Source organism: Megascapheus bottae, chromosome 24 (assembly GCF_031878675.1).
Source record: "Megascapheus bottae isolate mThoBot1 chromosome 24, mThoBot2.hap1, whole genome shotgun sequence".
Lineage (NCBI taxonomy): Eukaryota > Metazoa > Chordata > Mammalia > Rodentia > Geomyidae > Megascapheus > Megascapheus bottae.
Window position 1 is genome coordinate 2,704,318 of NC_143532.1, and position 13,395 is coordinate 2,717,712.

The following is a 13,395-nucleotide window of genomic DNA, read 5'->3' on the forward strand; positions in this document are numbered from 1 at the left end:
GGGCAAAGGCTCTGCGCTGCAGCTTTACTGGAGCGGTGCCATCTTGGCCAGGCAGGGGAAGGGGTCCCCTTTGATTTATTGTTAATGCTCAGCCATGAAGGGCTCAAGGGCTCCAGTGCCCCAGTGGGGGTGGGGCTGATAGGCCCCCAGCAAGGCTACAGGGACCTGCCAGCCATCTGTCTGGCCCTGTGGCCACCCTGGTGGCCCCTGCCTGGCTCTGTGCCATGGTGAGCAGAGCCTCTGCAAAGTGCTGCATCCCAGGCCTTGCGACAGGGTGGCGGGGTGGGGGAGCTGTGTGATCTCCACTCCCCTCCTCCTGCGTCCTAGCTAAGGAGGGGGACATGGGGACATGGGGACAGGGGCTCCTGAGCCGAGGCCAGATTAGGGACAGAAACATGGCACACCTATCCCAACCAGATTTTATTACTGGGTGCCCGTGCCTAGCATGGCACCGGTGAGGGGCTCTACTGGCGCCTACAGGCTCTGCCCAGACCTAGGCTGGGCACTACGGGTCACACTCCTACCAGGGAGGTGGACAGTCAGCAAGAAGGAGAAGAGAAGCAGCCTGCCTGGGAGATGGGTCCTGCTGAGAGCCAAGGAGGGTTGCATCCTGCAAGCCCCCCTCCCCTCCCCTCCCCAGTTGGCCTCTGCTGGACCCCAGGGTCTCAGCAGCCCAGGACACTGCTCTGCCAAGGTGGGGGGGACTGCTGCTCGGCTGCGGGAGGAGTGGCCATCCTGCTGAGAAGAAAGCTGGAAAGACCGCTGGGTACCAAAGTGTCTAGAAAAGAGGGGGTGTCCTCTGGTCTCATAGGAAGGGCTCAGTCCCGGCCCACGGTGCACCAGGCAGCTAGAGAGGGGAGAGGGAGGAAAGTCGTTAGAGGGTGGGCAATGTGCAGCCCCTTCCCCTGGGGTTCCAGGGAGGGCGGCAGGCCTGCCCCTCCTCCCCATGCCCCCCCCCGTTACACCAGCTCCACACAGCACCAGGACTGGGGGGCTGGGGCCCGCTGCCCACCCAGGTGTCGAGGCACACACCCATCCAGGTGAGCCTGGCTCTCCACACACAGGGGTTGGGCCTGTAGAGGGCGCTCACGGGCCCATGGAAGGCCCAGGGGCCCTTGGAGGGCTGGGGGGGAGTGGTCGTGGAAGGACCAGGAGTATGGAGGGCTTGGGAGGCCATGGAAGGATTGGGGGTGTGTGTGAAAGGCCTGGGGGCCCGTGGAGGGTTCGGGGGCCTATGGAGGGCTTGAGAGCCTGCAGGCTGTAGAGGGCACTCTCGGGCCTTCTCTCCTCTGCCCCTCCTCTGGGCATGTGCTCTCATCCAGCACCAAGCGGTCAGGGCATCCCTTCAGAGCTGTGGGCACCGGTACCTGGCACGGAGATCCGGGAGAGGGCCTCGGGCTGGCTCAGCGAGTCCACCTTGACATGCCGGAATGCCTTGCCCACTGGGCTCTGCAGGTGCCTGGGGCCCCGAGAATCCAGTTAGTCAGGGTGGCGCGGCCCCTCCTGGTTGTCCCCGGGCGGGTCAGCTCAGATGAGGACTCACAGCGGTGTGAGCACCAGGAGGGAGCCTGGAGCCCTCCACTGGGGGCTGCAGCCTGAGTCATGGGGTGTCCACGGGGCGGTGGGGGTGAGGAAGGACACGGACAGCCCAGCCTCTGTGGCTGCGTGTCGTGCGTCCATGCAGGGAGGGGCAGAAGGTACTCGGTGAGCAGGCCATACCACGCCCAGTGGCTTGGCAGGGGCCAGGCTTTCTCCCTGGCACTGGCCCACACTGGCATGGTTGCCCTCAGGGTGACAGGCCTGGGTGATAAAGGTGCCCAAGGCTGAGCCCAGCCCTCCATGGAAGAACAAACTGGGCACAGGAGGAGGGACTGGAGAGGTTGTCAGTGACTCTGAAGTCTTGTGGCTCACACAGCACTATGGGGGCTGAAGGGGGTCTTGATGCTGGAGAGTCTGTGTATCTGTCTGTCTGTCTGCTGCTGCTGGAGGCCCAGGGCGGCCAGCTCTCCAGGGCCTAGGCTTTTGTAACCTGGGTGCCAGCTTTGTTCCCACCCTCCCCTGCCCTGGGCACAGCGGGGCTTGGCTCACCCACCTCTTCCACTCCTCATCCGTCTCCCAGAACTCATAGATGACGAAGGTGAAGCCGTCCGACAGCTTCACAGCGGTGATGCTGCAGGAGCAGAAGTGGGGGCTTGGTCTGCAGGGACCCCAGGCCACAGGGGGCCTGGTCAGCGGGAGGCTGCCCTGGTCCTGGCCCTTCTTTGACCACAGCTGCACCCCAGCGCTCCTCAGTCCCTCTTCCTCCCACCTAAGACCTCCAGGGGCCTCCAGGGAGGGGAGCAGGGGCCACGCCACCACCTCTCTGACGGGAGTTCCACAGAGCAGCTCCTGGCTCAAGCCTGGGGCTTAAGTTAGAAGGGGAGATGATGTGGAAGATTTCAGTCATTAGAAAACAACCTCTGCCCTTCCATCCAATGCACCGTGCCCAGGGCTGTCCTCTGCCCTGTGGGATTGACACAGCCTCCTGGAGCTGGCCTGGCCCTTCCGCTCCTCTGTGGGAGCAGCAATTCTGGGCTGGGCCACACGGGACAGAGCTGGGCCTGGAGCCCACTAATCCAATCATTAGTTCATTATGCTCGATCTAAGACTCCATGGGGGGCTGGGGGCTCCTAACTCCTTGAGGGAAGTGGGGGGACAGGCTCTTGCTGCCGGGCTCAGCCTGAGGCAGGCTTCGCTGCTCCCGGTCTCTCACTGGCAACCAGCAAAAGTCATCCTGAGCTCAGGTGAGTCTGGTGAGTGTGGCTCTCCTGGTCCCTGCCCCTCACCTCCCCTGGCCTGGCCCACTCGCTGGAAGCCACGCCCCTGATATGGACCCCGCCCCCAGCTACTGGAAGCCATGCCCTTGGTGGAAACCACACCCACACTGGAAGCCCCACCCCTGCTCACTCCCTGCAAGCCACACCCCTTGCACAGACCACACCCATACGGTGGAAGTCCCACCCCTGCTCACTCCCTGGAAGCCACACCCCTTGCACAGACCACACCCATACGGTGGAAGCCCCACCCCTGCTCACTCCCTGGAAGCCACACCCCTTGCACAGACCACACCCATACGGTGGAAGCCCCATCCCTGCTCACTCACTGGAAGCAGCTTCCAGCTCCTGCTGTGCTCCGAAGGTACTGGCGCAGGGAGTCCAGGAAGCTGCTCAGTTGCTCTGGGCACACGACCATCTCCTGCCGGACCAGCTGTAGATGCTGTGTGTCGGGCAGCATGGCAGTGAGTGGGGGCACCTATGGGTCTGGCCCTCGCACAGCCCCCCGGGCCTCACTTCAGGGTCCTCTGTACCATTCTCACATGTGAGAACGGGTCAAGGACTCCATCTGTGCCCACAGAGGCCCACCCCAGACAGGGGTGCTTGGAGAGGCCAGAGGGTCTGGAATCCCAGCCTGACACAGCACACAGGGACCAGCCAGCTTGGCTTTGCCCAGCCTTGTCCTTGCTCCAGACAGAGCTCTGATCAAGTTCTGGAGCCTCTGCCCCCTGGGGAGAGGGTCAGGGTGGGGCAGGCGCTGGGCTCCACTGCCCATGTGGGGTCCTGAGAAAGGGGCATCATGGGTATTGAACACTCAGTGCTTGAGAGTCCAGGGTCGGGGGAGACCAGCCTTACCATGTTGGTGCCTTCTTCATCAGAGAGGCGCTGCTCCAGGTCAAACCAGAGGGTCTGAAACAGTGAAGCCCAAGTGATGGCTGAGACAGAGGCCCCGTCTGCCCAGAAGGCCTCCAGGAGCCCACACAGGCCGAGGGCAGTAGACACCAGAGCTGCAGACCTGCCAGACAGGGCTGGCTCCCTTCCACAGCACTGAGGGTCCTGGGTGTGGCCGGGCCCAGCCACAAGGGGAACAGGAAAAAGGACCTGGCTGTAGCAGGGCACTGTAGGGGGCATGGGAGGAGCAGGGAGGCCCTGGAGGGGAAGACCTGAATCCAGGATGGGGCCTGCCCTGAGGACCCTGACTTACACCCCTCATCCCCCAGCCCCCGGCTGCCACCTCAGTCACGACCCGCAATGGAGGAGGCGCTGGTGGAGGAGGGGGGAGCTCCTGCCCTCCTCCCAGCCCTGCTCAGACGCCACGTGCTCCCCCCCCCCCCCCCCGGCCTCCGTGCTCATGGGCAATGGTTCATGATTCACAGCAAAGCACGTTGGCTCTGCAGGTCACAGAAGCAGGCTAAGGTCAGGGGCGGGGCTCCAGTCAAGTGCCTCTCGCTTTGTCATTCTTTAACTTGGGCACCCCGACATCTCAGCTGTCCTCCACCTGGACAGCCTGGCCAAATTGCACACACACACAGCACGGGTGTGCACAACTGTGGCGGGTGGGGTGGGTGTGACTTGAGCAGAGGAACCCCATGGCTGCATCTGCCCCTGGACCAGCAGCAGAGGCGCTCCACGCAGGTCTGGCCTGTTCTCAGGCCTGGCGTCTCCCTTCCAGAATGAGGGGTGTTCACAGGCTGCCCCGCTCTCTTCCCTCCCCCTCCCTCACTCAGGAGGTGGCTTAGGTGGGCCCTTGGGTGGGGCCCAGAGCCAGGCTCTGATTGGCCCTGGCTTCCAGGCCTGGGCCTATCGCAGGCTACAGAGGACGCCCCTGCCCATCTCCAGGAGGCCCAGGTGCTCAAGCTGCTAGCCAGCACGGTTGGTTGTTAGGGCAACCAGGGTCTAAAAATAAGCTTCAAACAGCCTTCCTCCCTCCTCCTCCTCCTCCTGCCTGCACCCCACGGGGTTGTCATGACAACGGGAGCCCCAGCTGCTCTGCCTTGGGTGGGTGGCAGTGGAGGGGATCCCGCCCTGGCCCTCTGAGGCTTGTCTTGCCAACCACAGATTCCCCGTGGACTCCCCAAGTATGAGTGTCCTTTGTGGGGGACGAGGATAATGTCCTGGATCCTGCAGCCCTGCTTAGGTAGAAGAACAGGTGCACAGAGGTGAGGTTCTGACGGCAGAATGTCCAGGAATCCCTTCCAACACGGCTGGCATTGACCACAACCAGCACGCCAGGGGCTGTGGTTAGGCCAGAGGAGACTCTGAGCCTCAGAGGGTCAGCCACTGGCCAGAGCACACAGCCACACTGGCAGTGCTGGAGTTTGAATGCCAGCGGTGTGACCCCTGCCCCCGCCTGTCCCTGAGTCCCAAGGTAAACTTTCCTAGCTTCCCATGAATGTTCGTAGCCCGAGTGGCAGACGCCCCTGCAACACGGGCTCCATCCCCACCCCGAGCCTTAGTCCCACTGGCCTCGTTTGTGCGTGGAGGTGGGGGCCTGGCGAGGAAGGAGGAAGAGGCGCAGTCCTACCTTGCTCTCCAGCCTTCCAATCAGCTCTGCCAACCTCGAAACCTGAGCCTCCAGACCTTCCTCTTTTGGGTCCCTGGTGACTGGGAAAAAAGAAAAGACAGGCCCTGGGTTGGGGCAAGGCTGGGCCTGGGAGGCAGCAGAGTCCCCAGCACGCTCTCCCCCAACAAGACCAGGCCCTGTCAGAGAGAGAACCCACCCCTCCACCGCAGTTCCTCTCTCACCTGGCGACAGGCTCTTCCCCTGCTCTGGGGCTCCAAGCTTGTGGTTGGGGGCGTAGGGAGGACTGGGTCCTCCATACCAGGTCTCCATGACAACGTGGCTGGGTTTGCAGTGGTCCTGTCTGCAGCGGGTGAGGGAATGCACAGTGGCGGAAGCTGCAGGCCCTTAGAGCCATTGTAGCTTCAGTGCATCTACTAAGCACCAGCTGGGGATGAGGCCCCCATAGGGTGGAAAGGTGAACTGAGGTCCACGGGGGCAGGTGCCTCAGGCAGCTGGGGCAGAGCCAGGACTGAAACTCAGGTCCATAGGACCCTGGGTCTCAGAGGTTTGGTTCTGGGGTTGGGAGTTTACCAGCTTCCAGGCCAACCTGTCCAGCCCAGGCCAGGGACACACCAGTCTCCGGCCTCCCTGCCTCTCTGGAGGCCACTGTGCTACTCTGTGCTCCAAGGTGGTGCCTAGATTTACATCAGTGGGATGTCTGAAGGGAGCCCTGGGAAAAGGAGTGCATCACAGCCCGAGCCCTGGCCAGGCAGAGCCCCCCAAGCCCCCCGCCCCAGCCCACCCTCCCCGCCTACAAGGCAGCCAGGCCTGGGGCCTGGTCACCCTCTCCCTACAATGTATCTGCCTCACCGGCCCCAGGCACCCACCGGGTCTGGCTGGTCTGCTCTTCGATGGCCTCCACTGCACTCTCCACGGAGCTCAGCAATGACTGGATCTGGTTAGCTGTCTCCTTCAGGAGGAAGCGCGTCACGAACTGGTCCACACTGCTCCCTCCCTCGTACACCTGTGTGGGGAGGGAAGGGAGGGCGCTGGGGGGGGGCTGGGCCTGGAGGGGTTCTCCTCATGGTGGACTCCACGCTGGGAGGTGCAGGGCCCTGACAGCGCCAGGAATTCGGACGCCTCATCACTCCCCAGCACCCCGGCCTCGCTGAGGACAGAAGGCCCAGAGCCCAGGAAACCTGCATTCACAAATACTGGGTGAATGGCGGCTGCTATGATAAAAGACAGAACGGCGAAGGTGGTGGTGGTGACGATGAGGGCATCCAGGGCGGTGGGGATGGTGGTGGCAGCATCGACTGGCAGCGCAGCTTTCTTGTAACAAGAAATAAATCAGTAGAGAGAATCTGCAAGACTTTGTTCCTCCCTTTTCCTCCAGGGAGGGCTCCCTGCCCTGGGCTCATGACGTCAGTCAGAGAAGAGAAAAGAGGGCCAGTGCAACCCAGGACAGGGATAACTTGGCTTTCCCCAAAGAACGCGCTGAAGCTTAGGGGAGGGGGGGGGGAGGAGCACCAGTCTTAATGCTGGGGAGGAGGGGGAGGAGCACACCTGGCAAGGAGAGGGAGAAAAGCAGGGGCACCAGGTGTCAGCCGGCGCTGACATTTCTCAGTTGAGCTTCTTTTGGCTGAAAGGTCTCCCATCCCGGGAGGGAGAAAGAAAAGATAACAGAGGCGCTGTGGCAGGTGAGGAGTGCAGTGGGGTCTCGAGGTCAAATTCTGGGCTGGGCCTTCTCTGCCAAGACTTCTGCTTCCCACGCCTCCTGCCATAGGCATCTGGGAATTCTGCCCAGTCCTTGGCAAAGCCAGGGAAAACAGGCTCTCAAGGAAAGCAAATTAAACCATCCATCACTCTGACTGGGAATTAATTAACAGTAATTGCACCATAGGAGACGTGGCCGAGGGACAGAAGACCAGGAACGGGGCAGGGAGGAGAGAAGATACGGAGGGAGCTGCGGGGGTGTCGGGACTGGGCAGGATGTGGGGATGGAGAACTGCTTCCAGGCAGGCGGGCGGGCAGCACCGGGCCGGGAGAGTGTGGGACCCTGGCTGCCCCACGCACGGCTGTGACTGAAGTCCTTCCTAGCAGAGTGGGCTGTGCCGCCCACGGCCCGGGATCAATGAACGGCCACAAGGGTCCAGAACACATGCGTGGTCGAGAAACCAATACCCAGAACCCAGCTGCTAGAAAGTGACTGGGAAGTCAGATGCCCATGTGTTCCAAGTCCCCAGCCAGCGCCTGACGCTGGGAATTCTAAAGATGTCACTTCCAGGGCTGGTCAGCCCAGGGCCTGGACCAGGCTGGACTTGGGGAAAGGGCCTCAAGCTGCAAACCAGACCCCCACCAGCCAGGACGGCTACCAAGCCTCTCGTTTGTATCTCTTCACATCAATCCTTCCCGTCACAAATCCAGCCCACTCCACAAGGAAGCCCCCAGACACAGCCTAGCTGGGGCCCCGGCCCCTGGCGGGCAGCACCGCACGGCTGACCTTCTTGGTGTATCCCATGGCCTTCAGGACGGAGTGGTTCAAGGTCTCCAGGGAGGCCAGGACGTCCTCATAGTCTCCCATGTGGTCCACAAAGTAATCTACGGGGCAAAGGGCAAAACGGGGTCGCAGGGGCTCTGCTCCCCAGTCCCTCGGGGCCTCCTGCACCCCCATCACGGTCACTGCCAACACCTACCACATAACTCCTTGGTGTCCACATGGCTGGAGAGAGAGAGAGAGAGGCTAATTATCAGTGGAGATCCCGGCCCCTGGCGTGCACAGTCCCGCGTGATCAGTACAGGGCTTACTACACATTCTCTCCTCCCTAGGCACCCCTGCGAGCAGCCAGGGCTGGGCCCGGGTGGGGAGGGGGCCTGCGCTGCAGCCTTCCTCCCTGCCACGGGAAGTGCTCGTCCTTGTTCTGAGCTGGAGGACACGGCGCGTGCAGTCTGAGGGACAGGCTGTGGAGGCCTCTCACCTGAGCGCGGGGTTCACGAAGGGCAGTGCAAGTGGACAAACATCTGTGGCCAAGAACTGTGGCCTTGCCTGTCCTTGGCTCCCTGCCCACCCAGGGCTACTGCCCACAACCCTGGGCCTCGGCCTGGCCAGCACTGCGCGGCCCCTTCTGGTGTGAGTGGTGGCGCCCGCGTAGCACGAGGCCTGCCCCAGTCCACCCCACCCCGGCCCACGGCTCGACCCTGACCACCTGGCTGGCCTGGCCCTGACGCTGGGGGGGTCCCCAGGCCGGTGAGGACTGCTGGGCCTCTGGGAGGAGGAGGCGGCGGCCCCAGTGCTGCCTGCCCAGGTGCTGGCTTACTCAGTGTGGTCGGAGTCGATGGTGTGGAAGAGGTCCTCGAGCTCCTTCTCATCGAGAACACCGTCTGCGAAGAAGAGCTGGAACTCCTCCAGTGACAGCTTCCCGTCATCTGCAGGGTGGTGGTGGGAGGGGAAGGCGACAGGGTGAGGGGACAGGGTCCCCTCACAGGGTTGCCCCAGCTCCTCATCCTTCCACCACCCCCTCAGTCACTCCAGCATGGAGGCCTCAGCCAGCCAAGTCACACATACGCACACACGCGCACACGCACACACACACACAAGTGGAGGCGCCCCCTCCCAGCCAGCTAGTTCATCCACCACAGCACACAGCAAATGTGGGCGTCTGCTGGGCCCCTCATCCGTTCCTGGCCCCATCACCCAGAGGCCACTTGAATCATGGCGGTTACTAGCGCACGTCAGCATCACAGGAGGTGACAAAGCCCCCAGAATGACTGAAGCAGGACGCAGCCCTGTCCCTAGACTTGCTGTCCTTGTCCCACTCGCTAACCTAAGAGCTCTGCTGCCCCACTTTACTGAGGCACATGTAGCCACAGCATCAGTGGCTCCCCAGCTGAAGCCCCTGCACTGCACTGGACTTGGGGGGCCTTCCACCTGCCAGCACATGGTGGGTGTGCACATAGCCCCGTAGCCAGCCCTCCGGTGGGGCCCAGTCCGTGGGTCCATCTTGCCTGGACTTGACGGATGCGAGCTGTGTCTGCCTCCCACGTGGAGGGGCCCCAGCCTTCCCGGCTGTCCTGGCCCGACACCTCCGTCCTCTGCCCACTGCCCACGCCGGAGGAACAGGCTGACAGCAAAGCCTGCACGGCCCGCAGGTCCCGCTTCACAAAGCCTCGGTGGCTGGCATTTACCTTCATCAAGTGCGGGCCTAATGAGCCTGTTTCAGTTAATGAGCCCTCTGCGAGGCGCCCCCTCTGCCTGGGGTCCAATTAGATCAGGCACGCGGGCCTGGCCCTGCCACCTCGCCAGCGAGCAGAGGCCCTCACGGGAGGCCCTGCTAATGAGCAGAGCCCAGCCTGTCTGCACGCCCTTGCAAATGCCTGAGCCCCATGGCTCTGGGTCTCTGGAGGAGACCACTGTCCCCTGTCCCCTGCCCTGCCCAGGCGGCCCCCTCTTGGGGTGATGCCAGGCTGTCAGGCCTCTCACTCCAGGCCTCCTCTGGGGTCCACAGCCCCAGCTGGTCTTCATCACGAGTGCCCCAAGCCAGGCCCAGCCTCAGGTCCCCGCTCCTGCTCTCTGCGTCCATGCCAGAGGACAAGCCCAGCCCCCACACAGCCAGGACCCCTGGGGATCCCTGCTGTGGACGGCCAGTCAGGAGCACCCTGTGTCCAGCAACCCCATGTGTAAAGGAATCCACGTCCACACGTGGGGCAGCCGTCCTTCCCACTGCTTCTCATCCTGTGTGTTGAGTCAAAACCCTGGCTGCCCTGAGCACCACCGGCGGAGGGAGGAGAACTGACCCGGGAAGTGCTCCACGGGCGCCCCCAGATTCCAGGCAGCCCCCTCCCACGGGCAGCTGTCAGTGGACAGCCACTTGCAGTGGGGAGACAGAGGACAGAGGGCTTGGGGTCATAGAGCCCAGCATGGCTGCGCCTGGACAGGAGCCAGGCTGGGGAAGGGCTATCGCTTTCCCCCTGGGTAGCCCTGGTGACAGCTCCCAATATGTCCTCATACTGTGCAGGACATGTAGCGGGGCGAGGGGCAGAGATGTGACAGTACTAGCCAAGTGCATACCAACTGCAAGTGGTGCGGGCCTTTCTGACACCCCGGGGCCTCCCGTGGGGTGAGGGTGGGGAGTCCTCCCTCAGTGTGGGGGTGAGGGGTCCTCCCTCGGTGTGGAGGTGAGGGGTCCCCCTCAGTGTGGGGGTGGGGAACCCCTTTGCTCCTCTCCCCCATCTCTACCACCAGTACAGCTTCCAGGCCTGCAGTGTCTGTGGCCCTGAGGCCAGCTGTTCCTCTGCGCAGCAATGCCCACACCGCTGCCCACTCTGCAGTAACTGGCAGGGGTGGGGCCAGAGCGGCCATCATGTGTGTGTGTGTGTGTGTGTGTGTGTGTGTGTGTGTGTGTGTGTGTGTGTGTCCTGGGGCTTGAACTCTGGGCCTGGGCGCTGTCCCTGAGCTCTTCAGCTCAAGGCTACCACCCCACCCTTGAGCCAAGCCCCATTTCCCGTTTTCTAGAGGTTAATTGGAGATAAGATTCTCAGGTCCTTTTGTGCCCTGGCTGGCTTTGAACCTGGATCCTCAGATCTCAGTCTCCTGGGTAGGTAGGATGACAGGCGTGAGCCACTGTGCTGGGCTCAGAGCTGCCATCTTGACCTCAAGCCCACTGGGGCTTCCTGCCCTGCCCCAGGCTGCGCTGGGCGCCTGGGTGAATGGACACAGTGTCCTCCCCAAATCCTTTTCCCAGTGTCCGTCGCACACACTGGCTTTTCCCAAATCCGGGGATGGGAACCCAGGGCAGGAGCTCGGACACCAACTTCAGAGGGGGAAAGCGAGCTACAAAGCAGAGCTGGGGTGGTCTTCTGGCTTTGCGCCTTGTGCCCTTTTCCTGCAGACTGGACGCCGCCCGCATCCCCTCCCCAGGAGGCTTCCTCAAGCACAGGGTCAGGCCTGGAGTGGACAGCCTGGGAGGAACTCACCGTTTTTATCCGCCCGGCGGAAAATCTGCAGAGAGAAGAAGGGAATCTGCGTGGAGCTGTGCCTCCCTCAGCTAGTGGGCCTGTGGTCCCGGGGAGGTCAGGACACAGGGCTGGGTCACAGCTGGCAGAGGCCCTGCCCTTGAGGTCTGGGAAGTGGCCACCCCTCTCCCTCTGTGCCATCAGCAGGCCCACAGCTGGCAGCCACACGCACTCCCCTCCCACCTGCAGGTGCACAGCCTCTCCTCAAGCCTGCTGCACACAACCAGACAGCCTGAGCCTTCCTCCTGGCACTCTCTCCGGACCCCTGGGAGTTCCCCGGGAGGTGGGTGCCAGTGGGGGCGGAGGGGGGGTTCCCTGCAGCCCCATCAGCATTGGCTGGGTGGCAGCATTGTCTGGTAAGGAGGAGGCTTGCTGACCCTGCCCCCTCCCACCTGCAGGGCAGGCTGGCAGCAGGTGCACGAGGGGCTCAGGCAGCAGCTCCGACGTGGCCTGGAGCTTCAGCCCCGCCCAGGCGGCACGCAGACCTAGGGCCAGAGCACCAAAGCCCTGCTGCCTGGCAGAGACCCCGGAATCTAACTCCCGTGCCGGCTGACGCCAGACGGCATCCCCTCCCCCTCACCGGCTTCCCCGAGGAAGTCGGGGCGCCCAGGGCCCCCCGCGGCTGGGCTGAGCTGCGGCCTCCGCCCAGGTCTCCACCCGGGTCTCCACCCGGGCCGAGAGTGCAGGGCGCGTCCCGCTGCGTCCCCGCCAGCGCGCCGGGTCCCGGGTGTGCGCGCTGTGCGCGCTGTGCGCGCTGCAGGCAGGCGTGGGTGTCCCCGGCCCGGCCCGACCCCCGCCCCTCCTGAACTTCAGGGGGGCACGGGGGGGGGGAAGGAAACCCAGCTCCTCCGCAGCAGGGAAGCCTGCACACACCGATGCACTCCGCACGCTCCCCTCCCCACGCGCGCCGCCCTTCTCCCCAACGCCCGGCAGACCCCCCCGCCCTCCTCCCCGCCCTCCTCCCCAACGCCCGGCAGACCCTCCCCCTTTCCCCCAACGCTCAGGAAGACCCCCTCCCCGCCCTCCCCAACGTCCAGGCAGACCCGCCCCAACGCACGGGCAGACCCCTCCCCGCCCTCCCCAACGCCCAGGCAGACCCTCCCCCCGCGCAGCCCTCCCCCAGACCCCGCTCCCCAAGCGCCCCCGCCTGCTGCGCTCAGCTTTCCGGGTACCCTTCCCCGCGGCCCCGCCCCCGGAGTTAGGGTGGGGGCCCCCTGGAGGGCGGGTGGGTCTGGGGTCGGGGCGGGACTTCTGGAAGCCGGGAGCCGGGGCGCGCGCGGCGGGTCGGGCTGGGTGGAGCGGGGCCCGGCGGGGCTGCGATGGTCGTGGCTCCGCGCAGGAGTGGGGAAGGAGGGGAGGGGGCGAGGGGTCCCGGGACGGGAGCGGGAGGCTCAGGAGCGGGGGTCTCCCCGGGAAGGGCTCGGGCGGGGCCAGGCGGGGCCGGGACGCGACCCGGAGCTGCCGGGGAGGGAGGGGAAGGGCTCGTCCCGGCCGGGGTCCCGGGGTCCCGGCGCGTACTCACGTCCAGGATGACGGCGGTGCCCCCGCGCGGCGCGGCGGGGCCGGGGCCGGGGTCCGCGGGGGCGGCGGGGGCGGCGGGGTCCGCGGGCGGCGGCGGCGGCGCCCGGCTGTCGCCCATCCTGGCGCCCACCCAGCGCAGCAGCCCGCCCAGCGCGCGGCCCTGCGGCGGCGGCTCCCGGAGCAGCCGGTGCGCGCCGGCCCTGCACAGGCGCGCCGCCCGCTCGCACATCGCGCCGCCGCCGCCGCCGCCCGGAAGCCCGCCGACCCCCGCCGCCCGCGCCGCCCGCGCGACCCCTCCCCGGCGCCGCCTCCCGCCTCTGCCCGCGGACACGGCGGGGACGGCGGGGACGGGGCGGGGGGGCTCCGCCCGGACCCCGAGCCACGTGCTCGCCGCCCGCCGCCCCCGCCCGGCCGCCCTCCCGGCCGCTCCCGGGACGCGCGGCCGGACCGCCCGCGGGGGCGGAGCGGGGGTCGGGGGCCCCCCCGATCCCGAGACCCCGGTCCCCGCCGGGCGTCTGCGGCGGCCCCGGAGCGTCCTCTGCCGGC

General features: G+C 65.1%; 1 protein-coding gene across 1 annotated transcript; it reads right to left on the bottom strand.

Moving 5' to 3' along the window:
• Window positions 1–411: 411 nt before the first annotated feature.
• On the bottom strand, window positions 412–13,078 carry Necab2 (N-terminal EF-hand calcium binding protein 2). Its single transcript, XM_090357000.1, has 13 exons — window positions 12,851–13,078; window positions 11,290–11,314; window positions 8,634–8,742; window positions 8,013–8,038; window positions 7,820–7,917; window positions 6,204–6,340; window positions 5,559–5,677; window positions 5,338–5,417; window positions 3,669–3,722; window positions 3,143–3,255; window positions 2,093–2,170; window positions 1,368–1,459; window positions 412–847 (listed from the first exon to the last, which is right to left on the bottom strand). The coding sequence occupies exons 1-13, from the start codon at window positions 13,076–13,078 to the stop codon at window positions 819–821; spliced, it is 1,188 nt and encodes a 395-aa protein (XP_090213126.1). The 3' UTR covers window positions 412–818.
• Between the last annotated feature and the right edge of the window lie 317 nt (window positions 13,079–13,395).